Raw genomic sequence first — 14,377 nt, 5'->3', positions numbered from 1 at the left:
ATAAAAAACCCTACAGTTAGTGACAGTGGTAGTTTCCACATTGCAGGTTTGCTTCTGTAATCTTATCAAGAGAGCGAAGGACCAATTGAATCATCTTTGGGTAGCAGAAGCTACAGAGAATTCAATCTACTTTCTGAATTCTGATCCTCCCCATTGTGCTCACCTCAAAAATGCAGCTGCCTTTGCTCAAAGATGGGCACAGATCTCTAGCTTGGTGTGCATTTTGTGACTTTGATATCATATTGATAACATTTGTTGCATGTTGTCTACTGTTTAATAAACTTTTGCACTTGTTTCACTTTTTTTGCAGACTATTGATAAGCTTAGGGAGAAAGTTTTATTTATTATTGGTGATTGTAAAAGCTAGATTATAAATGTAGCTGATCTAAACTGACGAGTAAGTCTCTCCTGTTTGTTTTATTTAACATCGATGAGGGGATATCTAGCCCCTATATGCTATTTATTCTAATCTCAAATTTCTCCATCTTGGTGCAAATTCCAGGGCAAAGTCAACGGATATGGCGAGTCCATCATTCAGAATGCTTGAAAAGCTTCATTTGGTGGCACAATCTGGTTCCTGGTTAGAATGTCTGCCTCTTCTTTGCGCTTGAACTCTATAACTATTGATGTTGAAAGAAGCTTCGATTATAGTTTCTTTTTGCATGTCTTTATCGCCAAATGTTGAAAGAATCTATAAATGTGACACTATGTATGCAGTAGCATGAGCTTCTTCAGTTTTGAGCCAACTACCATTTTTTTAGAGGTTTTGGTTGATTGAGCATGTATAGTTATTACCGTTACTAATACAATTTTGTTAAACATTCTGTAAGCAATTTTGCTATTTTTACCTTTCTGGGTGGAAGGGCTGAATACTAAACTGCTGGAGGGCTGAGGTAGGTTTAATGTTCAGTCTGTAATGGGGATACTTTCTCACAATTACTAAGAGTCAATGACCAATCTGTAAATATAATGATAAAGTAACAATGTTTGTTTGATCTAAATGGTGTTTTAATTTTGGACAAAGTTTTCATTTGAATTGGGTTGAAGGAAATTTTCTTCCAAACTTAATCTATTAAATTTATATATATCTTTAGAACATGTGAGAATTATGGATTTGGATTCCCAACAAATTATTGTTCAGATTGCTAGTAATTTTGACAACAAATATAAGAGAATTCTTATAGGGTCAATCTGGCCAACAAATGGACGGAAAATAAAATTGATGTCTGAATTACTAGCAATTTAGACAACAAAATTGTTGTGGATCTCTATCCGAGAATCATATACTCGATTGATCCTATTAACTTTAAAGAAAAATATTAATTTAATAAATTTGATTGAAAGAAAATAATAGGGTTCTTATCAATTCAATTGTAAGAGTTTTCAATAAATTGACAGCAGAGTATATGAATGGTGTTACATTAATTTCAGGTTTTTTAAGTAATTAATACACCGCTAACATGGGTGTCACATCAATTTTCGAGGCTATAATAAAATTAGTAATTTCCTCAAATATTTTTCTGCAACATGGGTGTGACATTATAGATTATTTACTTTCACGTGAAAATCTAAATCTATGTATTTTGACTAAGGATACGCATAAAACTAATAAAAGTAAATGGCTTCTTTTGACAATTTTTTCTAGAGAAGTTTTTTAATTTTAGCAAAAAAATAAAAAATAAAAATATTAACAAATAACTTTAAATGCAAAATACTTAAAACTACTTTTACATTAGATCATTTTAGAACACTTCCAACCAAAATGCAAAAGAAAATTATAAAAAGTTTGATCAAATGCACCTATTAACTATTGCTTAAATCTTGGATTCAATTGATAAACACCTTCAAACTTATATTAAAAATAACATTTTAATGAGTCACAAGATTAAAATCATCTAATCCACACTAGAATTAATCCATCCAACGAAGATTAATTCAATGAATCTGCATTCAGATGGTGGGTTAATTTCATTCTCGTTATTGGTAAGAGCAATGTTCATCTTTTTTTCCTAGAGCTTTTTCATTTTCTTTTTGTTTTCTGTTTTCAAAATAAAAACATTAATGACCCAAAATATAAAATACTCAAAACTATTTTTACTTTTATATCACATCATAATACTTTTTCAAACAAAAACAAAAAACACCCTCTCAAAAGAATTAACACAGCCCAAATCTTGATCTTTAATATTTGGACTGAATAAATTAACAGAGTATCTTGTTACAAGCAACCACTTTCCTTAAGAATTGAAGCATCAATGCATTGGCAGGATCAAAACTCAAACTTCCCTCTTCCATTGTTAATTCTCTATATCAAACCAACTAAGAAGACCTTTCTAGTATACATTTGTTTTTACAAAAAATGAAAAAGTAATTCATTCCACACATCAGGTACACCAGGCAAGCACCAATGTATGCAATCAGAGTAACTCGCAGGGTTCGACAGTTGTTCCGGCCTCAGTGTCTCCCAAAACTTGCGGTAGATTGAAGGGTGGCCGTCTTTCCGATACTCCGAGAGTTGAGTAATATTGAGAACTGAAACCTTTGAACCTAACCTACTGAGGACCTTCTCCAACATGCTCATTGTAGGCAAGTCAGAACCACTTCCCCAGTAGCCTTCCAAATCTATAGGGGTTTTCTCATTATAGCAATTACCTTCACTTCCTCGTTCCCACTCTCTACTCCTGAGCACAATATAATTTTTCAAAATTTATTCAGTTGATTACAGGCAAACGTTGATATTGACAAATGACATAATCCTGTTGGCTTAATGGCCAACTATGATTTTAATTTCTTTTCTTTCAAAATAAAGAATTTCTTAGATCAGATTTAGAGTATTCTAAGTTTATGTACTAAAACATCTCCCGAACCCTAATGGTCCTTCCATCTTCCTTGAAAAGCCTGAACTTTTCGTTTTTGGCAGTCCAGGTCGAACAGACTGTGACCGCAGAGCAACCGGAGCTCTCTTTTCTACACATTTTATAACCAATAGAGCATCAATGCTCCTAAACACAAACTCCTAAAACATACTACCTCTTAACTTTTTATGAGCTTAAATTAAAGTTGTAATAGTGGACAGAAGAAACAATCCAATACTTGGTATTGATTGCACGACTGGTGCCTAAACTGAAAGGAAATTGAAAATTAAGGCTTTTGGCACTCACCAGAGATGCGTCGGGGACATGGTAACAAAAAAGACTCGCTTCTTGAGGGGATCAACTTTAGAAGCCACCCAGTCTGCCCATGCCCCCATGGCCATTTCCATGGCTCCTAGCCCATCTAATTCTTCACATACCCCGTTTTCTTCAGTACTCCATCTGCGAAAAATGCGAGGATGCCAATAAATATATTTTTCCTGAATTAGTCATTTTTCCAAGTCAGAAACCAGGATGGTATTAGTATACTTACAACAGCTTAACTGGGCCTTGTCGCCACCACAAGTATGTGTTGAAAACTAGTATATCAGCATGCTCCCACTGCGATGCATGCTTAAGGATTGAATCAGGACGGATTATCCGTTCATCCGATCTGTGATTCACGGGATCATCAGAATTAGATTCAACAAGTAATGGGGCCCAGAGAAATTCCACAGTTGCATTATATTCCTGCAATTGACACAAGATATAACAATGAAGAACAACAATATGAAATTCTCAATATATCTTTTTGGTAGTCATAATCTTACCCCACCCTAAGCAAGCACAACTCAACCCCCCCAAATTCATGTCTCTTGTTAGTTATCAAAAGTTATCACCTACTTAAAATGTTCCCTAATGAACTTTATAAACATATGCAGGCACATTCTGTTCTTTTTTTTTTTGTTAGTGACGTGGAACCCCTTCAAGGTAAGGCCACTTTGTGACGCATCCCGTTGGGTAAATCCCAGATACATGACCCCACTTGCAAGAACGGTCGTGTATTGGTTGAGTGAGGACTTGATTAGACAATCTTGTGGTATTAGCCAAATGAGTCAACTATCTGAGCTTAACCCTCACGGGCAGTTGCTGACACATTCTTTACCCCTTGTTACACAGACAATCAAATGACTCATACATTTACTCCAACCACCTGGGCAAGGCCTAGCTTACCTCTGCTCTGAAAATTGTAAGAGGGGCATTTGGCGTAATGGTTCTCTTGTTTGCCGGAATCACCGACTGTAACAAACACAACATTGATATCCATTGCCCTCTGTTAAGTGAATCCCCCACAAACATTAGCCTTTTCCCTCTCAACTTCTCCCACATTTCAGTCACACTCCATCTACAAAACAAGCCCAAATAAAGAGAAAAGAAAAATCAATTAATACCAATTAAATCGGAACTTCACATGAACCATGTACCATTTTTTGCACTACATTTGCAAGACAGCATTTTTTGAGAACATCGGATTCTATGAAATTCAAAAGTATTAATTTTGCTCTAAAATTACACTAGCATCAATCAATGCCCATAGCGACAAACCAGAAACAAAGGAACGACAGAAAATCACCTCTTCAAATTGCAGTTGTGGGGTTGCCATCTCCAGTACTGGTACCCCAAATCAGACCTCCCATGCTTGTGACACGCCAATTGGTCCGACATGTACGGACACTCCGACTCATTGTACAGCGGATGAGAAGTATTATCAAACACCCATTTCCCCGAGAACACATCACAGGTCTGCGAAGCCACTCTCCGTTGACTGTTCACCGCCGGACGGTCAACCCATGCAATTCTCCGACCACTATAGTCCCTTGTGGAGTTACACTTACTGAATCTATCCAAAACCTCTACAATCCAAGAAAACCAACAAAGACCCATCAAACCAAACCCAAGGAAAAGCACGATTCCAAGACACCCAAGTAAAGAAATTTATCCAAGAATTCAAAGGCAAACCAAAAAAAAAAAAAAACAGAGTAAAGTAGACCCAGATCCCTAGCGCTATAAACTCGCGTACCTTGACCTGGGTTTAAACGATTTGGCTTAACATATCTGTCCGAAGCTTCTTGATGATGATGAACATGGTCCGGGTTTTCTTGGATTCGCTGGATGTTACTTTCGTTGTAGAGGACTGTAAAAACTATGAAGACTAGTAAGAGAACCACCAGCAAAGGAAAATGGGTTTTCTTTCTGTTCCACCGCTGCATCATGAAAGAACAACGGATTTGCTTGCTTTAGCAAATCCGAGAGTCTCTCTCTGTCTCTCTCTCTCTCGTCAGAGGTTTTGACTAAAGCATTTGAAAGAAGAAGAAGAGGGTTACCTAGCTTGAGACTTTACATGTATTAATGCAAATTTGTTAAGACAAAGATTGGGTGCTTCCCGTACCATTGGACTTGCCTTAGGATCCCTTCGTTTGTCCCATTTATATTTTATAATCAAAATGTTTAATATCGATGATGTAGTTATTCATACAGTTCTTAGAATCCCATACAAGATTTGTGAATGAGTGATTATCTAATAATAAAGTATAAATAATTTAGTTTAAAAATAAAAATAATACAATCTTATCAACTCTAAAAGAGAATTATCTGAAAAATACAATGAATTCTGATTGCATTTGACAAAATTATTCATAGAATCATAATAGGGTAGTAGTAGATAAAGAATATTATGATCGTTGCCTTGTCATGATTAGCTGTATCATTGATTTTGTTGGGGCTGTCTGATTGCTCGCTCATAATGTGACAGCTGTAATGTAGCATATATATTCATATGAAAGTTTTCTTGATGTCGGTCGCAGCTCTAATTTATGGTCTAGATAGGATTTAGAAATAATTCCAGTATGGTCTACTTCATATTCAAGTGAATTATAGCTTTCTAAGGTTCAAAAGAATATGGTTAGGTTTCATTAATTTACCATATATACAGGCAGTCCATTATTATTAATTTTTCCACAAAAATAGGGTCCAAGTTTTCCATATATGACTAAATGTACTTCACCAGTTCACCGGTCTTCATGTTAATTAGCACCTAATTTTAAATGAAGTGATAATATATTTATTATATGACAATAAATATATTATTAAAAATGTAAAATAGAGAGGATCCTAACAGATATTTGTCATATTTTCATAGCGAGTTTGAATTAAGCTAGAATAGTTTATTTATTTAAAAATCTAGTTAAACTTTAGTCACCCTTTAAGATTTGATTGATAAACAAACTCAAATTCAAGCTCAGACATAGTACTACATTCAGGAATGAACTAGCAAATACCCTCACTTCCTCTGTTGTAATTCAAAAAAAAAAAAAAAAAAAAAAAAGGGAAAGAAAGAAAGAAAGAAAACTAGCAAATATAGATTTAATCTGTCTATAATTTTTAATTTCAACAATTAAGTTCTTAAGTTTTCCTCTTGTTTTAAATAGTTTCCTTTGTCACTCAATTGTCTAAGTATTAACGATAGTTATGATATATCATGTTAGACCAACCAATTAATGTCACATGGTCCTCATTTGACACGTCATGTGCCAATAGTACTCGTCACATGACACAATCATTATTATTTAAAAAAAAAAAAATGAAAAGTCCCTAGATTTTTTTTCTTCTTAAGAAGTAGTATTAGTATATACCTTTCAATCCCTTGAGCTTAATTTGTGATTGATTGAAAATTTAACAATGCTAATTAAAACTTATAATTACGAGTAATACTACTCTTCAAACCAATTTCACAAAGTTATACATAACATGTTTTAAGTGGCTGACATGAAAAGTCACTTAAAACACGTAACGTCAACCGGTGTGAAATGAGTGTGAAGAGTATCATTACTCTCTATAAATTAATAAATAAATTAAAAACAAAAAACAAAAAAAATAGAAAACATGTGATGATGAATTTTATTTCCAAATGGAGTTTGTCATTTATGAACAATGTAAGCATAGAGGAACTCATTCCAGACATCGGGCACTCCAGGGAGGCACCAATGTATACAGTCTGCATAACTACTGGGATCTGATATTTGCTCTTCTGTTAGGGAATCCCATTGCTTCCTGTAGATTGATGGGTGGCCTTCTTTTCTGTATTCAGACAGCTGGGTGATGTTAAGCATCTGTACATTCACTCCTCTTGTTTTCAATTCATCAAGCACGGTTTCAACCACTCGCATCATTTTTGGATCCGAGTCACTTCCCCAGTACCCCTCTCTTGAAACTGGCTCTGTTTCTGCGTAACAATTTGCACCACCACCCCAATCTTTACCCCTGAAATATACATCCATCTCCATGGTAAATTTTGTTTTTAACTGTCATTGATATTGAAAACTTTTTTCCTTAGAAAAAAACATGAACAAGTGTTAGGGATGTTGCAAAGTATGTGTGATGTTGCAAAGGATGTGTTTTGGGAGTGTTTGTTTTGTTTTTAGTATGAAAAAAATGTTATGATGTAACGACATAAAGGCAAAAACAGTTTTTGTGTTTTAACAAGCATTTTGTATTTTGAGTTATTAGTTTATGTCTTTGACTTGAGAATAGAAAATAAAGTCATTAGCAAATACGGTATTTTTTACTGCAAGTCTCTTACAAATTAACATGACAGTTCATAGATACTTATCACGTCAACCACTAAATAATTAATATTTAAGTTGTTGAGTGAGTGAATTAATAAGTATCACGTGAATTGCAACACGGGTTTGTCAAGAGTTATAGGAAAATATGTACTACCCAAAACATTTGCATAATATATATGTGACGGACCAAGGAGTGTTGACTGGGAATATGGCCTCCCTCCTCAAAAAATGTTTAAAAAACAATATTTTAGGTCTTTTTTGTACTTTAGCCTATATAAAAAAAAAAATAAAAAAAATGCAATACAATCTAGCACACTTAAAGTTAAATTTCTAGTTCCATCCTATATATTTACATTACTAATATATATGATTAATTTGTTGAGAAAAAAGTAATGCATGATTTTGGAATTTTGTATTAGTGGAGATACCTTTCATGAGTTGGTGACATGCTAACAAAAAACAATTGGGTCTTGGTTCTATTAACATGCACTTCCAACCAATCAGACCACGTCCTCAGAGCCATCTCATAGACCCGCAGCATCTCTACATCTTTATAAATCGCATCATCAGGGCTTTCGAATGATCCCCACCTAATCATTGCCATATCAAAAATTAGATTAATATTTAAGTCAACGGTGGTTGCAACAAATCAAATGACAATACTAAAAATGTAACTATAAATATAATCCACACTTTTACCAAATTAATCATTATCTCTATTGATGTAACAATGCCAATTAGTTTTTGATTTTTGATTTTTTTTTTTTGGTTTAAAACAATAATTGATTAGCATTGTAACGTTAGTGTGGTGGAATAATAATGAGATAATTAAAAAAGTACAATTTTTAGCATTATTCTACTAAGAGTGCATTTGACACTGCGATTTTGTAAACTAAGTGTCGTTTTAAATCAAATCGCAAAAAAAAAAAAAAAAAAAAAAAGTATCATTTAAGAATGTTTTTTATAATCGCGATTTTAAATTGTAGAAAAATCTGCGTTTTACCAATCACAGGTAAGAAGGTGTGTTTTAAAACATGCACGATTTTAGCAAACGCTTAACTGCGTTTTTAAAATCTTGTTTTTAAATCGCAGGTTTGTATAAATGGTGATGGAGTTGTTGGGGGTTTGTAATGTATTTTACTCACAAAACATTCATTTTGGGTCTTCTCCACCAGAGATAGGAATCAAAGATGAGTATGTCGGCGTCGGTCCAATGCCTAGCATGCTTCTCAATTGCCTTCACTCTCACAATCCGTTCTGGTAACCGGTGGGTCACTGGATCGTCGGAGTTCGATTCCACCAGCAACGGAGCCCAGTAGAACTCAATTGATGCATTGTATTCCTTCATCAGATTAGCTAGCTATTAGCTTCTCTACTATAATTTACAACACTTTGAAAAGCAACAAGTTTGGCAATTATATATGGAACTAGTTGTTCCTTAATGTAACATAAGCATTATGTACTCTAATAATTTTATTAAAAATGCATATAAGAATTACATTCTCGAAGGATATATGTTAGTTTAAATAAATTGAGTTAAAAAAAATTTCTTTAAATCCAATTTAGAAGAAAATTTTGTCCTTCACTAATAATAGTAATTTTCTTTTTTGGGTATGTTAATTGGATCTGGATTTTCATTCATTTGCTATCTGAATCGAGCGAAGACAAGATAGCTAATATGGGGCCTACAATTAGAATTTTAGGAGAGGGGGGGACAAATTTTTTTTAAAAAAAATAAAATAAAATTAGGCTTAAAGATAAATTTTGAGAGGTCTATTTCATAAAAATATTTACAATTTTAAAAATAGAGTAACATTATTTAAATTTTAGTGAGGCCAAAAACCCTGAAGGCTAGGGGTGGTTCCGTCTTTGAAGTCTTAATTGTTAGTCTTTCGAATTGCTGGATAAGAAGACAATGGTCACTACGATGTCTTATTATTTGCCCAACAATTAATTAAGGAAGTACTGCGCACGCCCAGAGAGGCTGTGTTTTGGCAAAAGTACTTGCCCAGAGTCAGAGCCTTATATATACGTGCATGCAATTGCAAGTCTTCAACTTTATATATTTAAGGAAATTATATATATTAATTAATACTCACAATGGCCTTAAAGGTGATTAATGAGCCATTGCTGCTCATTGATTTAAGCTTTGGAGGGATCCATGAATCAAGCAGGCAAACCATCGACACCCACTGGCCCCTATTCAGAGAATCCCCAACAAACATAAGCCTCTTGCTCTTCAGCCTCTCCAGCAGCGCTGTGGCGTTGAACCTAGCTTATTAACATACAACAAAAACGCCCACGAATAGCTCAAAAACACAGACAAAACACAACCTTAAACATATCATCATCATCATCATCACCATTTGTTGTATGTATGTATGTATAGATATACCTAGGAAGGTTGCATTGGTGAGGTTGCCACCTCCAGTTCTGATAGCTCAAGTCTTTTCTCCCAAACCTCCCACAGGCCAACTGATCAGACATGAAAGTGCACTGGTTCTCTTTGTATAGAGGGTATGTTTGGTTATCAAACACCCACTTGCCCGAAAACAAATTGCAGTGTGACAGTGAATCGCCGCCGCAGGTTCTGTCTTCCGATGGCCGTCCTCTGTCTTGGGTAAGATAAACGGCGGCGATGATTAGGACGGTGAGGAGGAGGCCGATAAGGGAATGGAAGCTGCTTCTGATACCCCATGTTCCAATGACCATTTGGGTTTTCTTCGCCATTAATGATCAATCAACTTCTCCTTGATCTCCTTGTGTGGGGATTCCGTATGCTTTCTCCTTTATGAAGTTTCCAGCGGTAGGTGAAGAATCATTTGTCATGAAGTAGGAGTAGTGGAATTGCAGCTTTGGGTAGTTTGATGAAAGCAATAGTTAGTTTAAATTGCACGCACATTGACAAAAATAACACTATATCCAGCAGACAAAAGGGTACGGTCGACATACTATGGATAAAAGGGAGAGACCCATATCTCGTTGTCTATTCATGATCGATCTTCTACTATTTTCCCTTTTTTTTAAAAAAAAAAAATTATTTATATGTGCTGATAAATTGATATATCAGCAATTCTTTCTTTTGTTTCCTTTAATTCTTTTTATTTTACCAATTTTTCTGATAGTATATATCCTATCTCGACCCAAACTAGAATTTATCGCTGGCCAAATCATGAATGGGGAGTTAAACTTAATTTTAATAGGAGTCAAACTTGATTGATCTTTAGGCTCAAGTATGTATGTGTGTGTTGATTTTTTACCTAACTCATGAACCTGATACGAATCCAACATAAAATTAATAAATTAGGGATAATAAGTCTAACTCGTTTAATTAAATAAATTGGTTAAGATTGCCCTGTATAATCTTATATATACTAATAACTCAACCAAACTCAAACTTAATTAACCCATAAATACAAATTACCACCCCTAATTGACATCCCTAATATCAACGTCATTTACACTAATATTTTCCCAATATTTTTTATATCATTGATATAGGCTGATAAATCGATATATCAGCCAATATATTCACTTATTTCTTTTGTTTCTTTTATATCATGAACCCGATACAAATCCAACATGAAATTAATAAATTTGGGTTAAGACGCTTGATTAATTAAATAAATCGGTTAAAATCAACCTGTATAGTCTTATTTATACTAATACCTCAAACAAATTCAAACTTGACACATAAATACAAATTGCCACCCCTAATTGACGCGGCCTAATATCAACGTCATTTACTATATATATATCAGATTCATATTATAATAATGTATTCACGGAAGTCAATGCGAAGTGGTATATGGGTAACTTAGGCCATAACCAAAGCTGTCCCTTTCGATTTAATTTTTCTAACGCCTTGTTAAACCTGAGCTGTTCGATCTATTGGGATTAGGTTGAGTTGTTGACATCTCCACATCCATGTTCGTTGGAGTAAAGGAACTCCCAAAACTCAAGTGCAAACCCTCTAACGGTAACGGTCATGGATTTGAACCCTAAACCCATATATACTTACAGTTTATATATACATGATGGCATTAGCTAGCCCGATTGCTTGTGAATATATATGCTAGTGTCCTTCAATCCCATGTCTTCTTGTTTCCTCAGCTTCATTACTGTGTCTAACAAAAACGAACCCCACTTAAAATTGGGTCAAGCTCTAATAGTTCAAATTCTATGTAATAAAGCAAATACCGCTACTCTAGTGGCTAAAAGTAGTTATTCGGCCACCTTTAATAGTTAACTTAAGAGTGGTCTAATCATTCTTATGATAAGAAAAATGATGGTTCGGCCATCCCAAAAATTAGGTAAGGGGTGGCTGAATCACCCCGGTAAGGTTGGCCTCATATTCACAAATGCAATTGAGTGCACAACCAACCTTAGATCAATGCCTGGAAGAGAAAAATGCAAAGTTAGCTCGAAGACTTGCCATGAGGGTCAGTGAGGATACCTTCAATGCTTAAGTTTGTAAGGATTTTTCTCTGGTGAAAAGGAGAATGTAATAGCACTAGAGTAATAAAGAGGTTGGAGTGGTTGTTTTATCTTACTTATGCGGAATATTTGTTTCCCCTATATGGATCTAGCTAGGTGTCGCCTACTAATAGACATGTCCTATGTCAGGCGTCTTTCGTTAGTAACTTATAGTCCTGGCATTGAATTTATTGCCCCCTACAACCGTTATTAGACGTTGTTTAATGCTACGTACATATATGTTGAAAGGTCAAGGGTGTTGTCTAATTCTTTACGGGAAACATCAGGACAATTGAGATGATGTGGTCAGGAGCGGAACCAATTAAGGCTTAGGGTACTGGTCCCCCCAAGCCATAAGATGGTCCCTAAAAATATTTTTTTTTTTTTATAAAATAGACCCTTAAAATTTGATTTTTGCCCTACCCCCAAATTTTTTTTTTAAATGTCACCCCAAACTAAAAGTTCTAGATCCATCCCTAAATGTGGTATAACAATTATCCCCTATGATGCGTCCTCCTTTGTCCTTTGAACCCTTGATGGCTGATTCATTTAGCTCATTGAGATCCATGGTTTGGGCCTAATTGTTTGGCCCAAATGAGTCTCCTCAACTCAAGGCAAGCCACCGGCCCTTCTTTTTCTTCTACGGGTTGTTGTGTTATAAACCATTCATTTAATGTGAACGACCCAAATTAGAGCTATTTCATCCCGTGCAATATCTTATATATTGTACGTACAGTGAGAGTCTCTTCCAAGATGATATATGTTTCATATTTGGTAGACAAGGTCAATTGAAAACTGCCTTCGCCTCTCCTGCAGTGGGTTAATTTACTATATCATATTCGTTTATTGCGGCAATAAAATAACCATAATGTATTGAGAAAAAGGCATTAAATTTCCTATCATTTTAATCAAAGAACAAATATATATATATATATATATATATATTCATCTTTTTTTCCCTTATGCTCCCGGTTCAGCATTTATCGCGGACCGGATATTGTGTCTTAACAATCAAAAGCCGGTTTGAGGTTTTCAATTCCGAGTCAGATTTTTTTTTTTTTTTTTTGGTTTCAAATAATTTTAATTCGGAAAAATTACAGTTTACCCTCCAAAGTTGAGAACGTTATTCAATTTGAACATCAAAGTTTCAATTTTTACAATCCACCCCCACAAAGTTTCAATTTTTTTCAACTCGACCAATATCATCCCAAAATTTCCATATTGCCCCTGATTTTTATTTTTTATGAAAACGAAAACAAATTTGAGGGTGCAAAAATGACCAGATGACCCCTGAATTTTTTTTATAAAAAATAAAAAAAATAAATAAAAATTATGGGCAATATAGAAAGTTTTGGATAAAATTGGTCAAATTGCAAAAAATTGAAACTTTGGGGGGTGGATTGCAAAAATTGAAACTTTAGTGTTCGAATTGAAAAACACTGTCAACTTTGAGGGGGTAAACTGTAATTTTCCCTTTTAATTCAAACTCAAATTATGTGAAGTCAGGGTGGTTACTTGCATCGAACAAATTGAAAAATGCTACATATTAAAAATGTAATATATTATCGAGACAAAATAAAAAATAAAAAAATTTCAAAAGCTTTTTCTTCACTTTTGAAGAGACTCTTATTCTTTAGTAAACTAAAAGAATATAATTTTTGACTCAAAACTTTTCTACGACATAAAGTGCAAGATCCTAATAAAAATATATACTAAATTATCAGCGATAACATGTAACATTTTTTCAAAAAAAAAAAAAAAAAAAAAAAAAAAAAGCCTAAATTCACATAATTTAAGAAATTACAATTTCAATATCAGAATTGGACCAGATACACTGTTGGAAACCTACTTTGACAAGTGAGTTTGATAATTAAAAAAAAAAAAAAAAAAAAATCTGGCATATTTATTAACGGTAACGGGGCGGCGGGATCAGCTGCCGCAATGATAAGTATTGGTAAGAATGATGGTTAGTTGAAAATACCGTAAACAGGAAGCAGTATGGAGTTTTTGCAGGGTTTAGATAATCAAATTCAATTCAAATCGTCTAGAAAAAGACAGGAGAGAGAGAGAGAGAGATGGGTGGCGTGAAGGCATTGAAAAGTAGACAAGAGTACACGGGGGATCATTAAAAGCAGCTCCTTCTCCCTCCCACTTGCAGACCAACTTGCACAACCGTCCTATTCAACACCCAGCAACCAAGAGAGAGAGAGAGAGAGAAGGAGAAAATGCAAGTTGCATTTATATATATATATATTTATTTTATATATAAAAAGAGAGGTCGATAGAGAGAAGACAAAAGAAGGATGCAAGTTGCATGTTTCTTTTAACAGCTAGTTGAGCTTTCAAAAGTCCAAGTTGCAGCCGCGGGCAGCTGTTGATGATTCCTATCACGTTATTTTTGAGTGTTTTTTAATGCACCATCCC

General features: G+C 34.5%; 2 protein-coding genes across 2 annotated transcripts in view; one reads left to right on the top strand and one right to left on the bottom strand.

The window, feature by feature from the left end:
- Positions 1-945, top strand: part of LOC132192053 (protein BREAST CANCER SUSCEPTIBILITY 2 homolog B) — a 7,650-nt gene extending 6,705 nt beyond the window's left edge. Inside the window, exons 18-20 of the mRNA XM_059607243.1 lie at positions 47-214; positions 311-397; positions 503-945. Of these exons, the coding sequence (XP_059463226.1) occupies positions 47-214; positions 311-367 (225 nt within the window). The 3' untranslated portion in view covers positions 368-397; positions 503-945. The remainder of the gene's footprint in view (positions 1-46; positions 215-310; positions 398-502) is intronic.
- Positions 946-2,074: 1,129 nt separating this feature from the next.
- On the bottom strand, positions 2,075-10,222 carry LOC132162492 (protein trichome birefringence-like 35). Its single transcript, XM_059572729.1, has 11 exons — positions 9,873-10,222; positions 9,577-9,748; positions 8,623-8,819; positions 7,906-8,067; positions 6,834-7,172; positions 4,933-5,147; positions 4,486-4,765; positions 4,086-4,257; positions 3,406-3,602; positions 3,162-3,314; positions 2,075-2,681 (listed from the first exon to the last, which is right to left on the bottom strand). Exons 1-11 carry the CDS (start codon positions 10,205-10,207, stop codon positions 2,351-2,353), a joined length of 2,553 nt encoding a protein of 850 aa, XP_059428712.1. The 5' UTR covers positions 10,208-10,222; the 3' UTR covers positions 2,075-2,350.
- Between the last annotated feature and the right edge of the window lie 4,155 nt (positions 10,223-14,377).

The sequence above is a fragment of the Corylus avellana genome, chromosome ca9 (genome assembly GCF_901000735.1).
Source record: "Corylus avellana chromosome ca9, CavTom2PMs-1.0".
NCBI classification, from domain to species: Eukaryota; Viridiplantae; Streptophyta; class Magnoliopsida; order Fagales; family Betulaceae; genus Corylus; species Corylus avellana.
Note: the sequence above shows the minus strand (reverse complement) of the source record. Positions and strands in the feature narration are given on the sequence as shown.

Coding starts and splice junctions, on each gene's coding strand:
- LOC132162492 (XM_059572729.1), bottom strand. CDS start 10,207: ATGGCGAAGAAAACCCAAATGGTCATTGGAACATGGGGTATCAGAAGC. Junction 8,820..9,576: donor TAATCACCTTTAAGGCCATT/GTGAGTATTAAT, acceptor AATCTGATGAAG/GAATACAATGCATCAATTGA. Junction 4,258..4,485: donor CACAACTGCAATTTGAAGAG/GTGATTTTCTGT, acceptor CTTGTTTTGTAG/ATGGAGTGTGACTGAAATGT.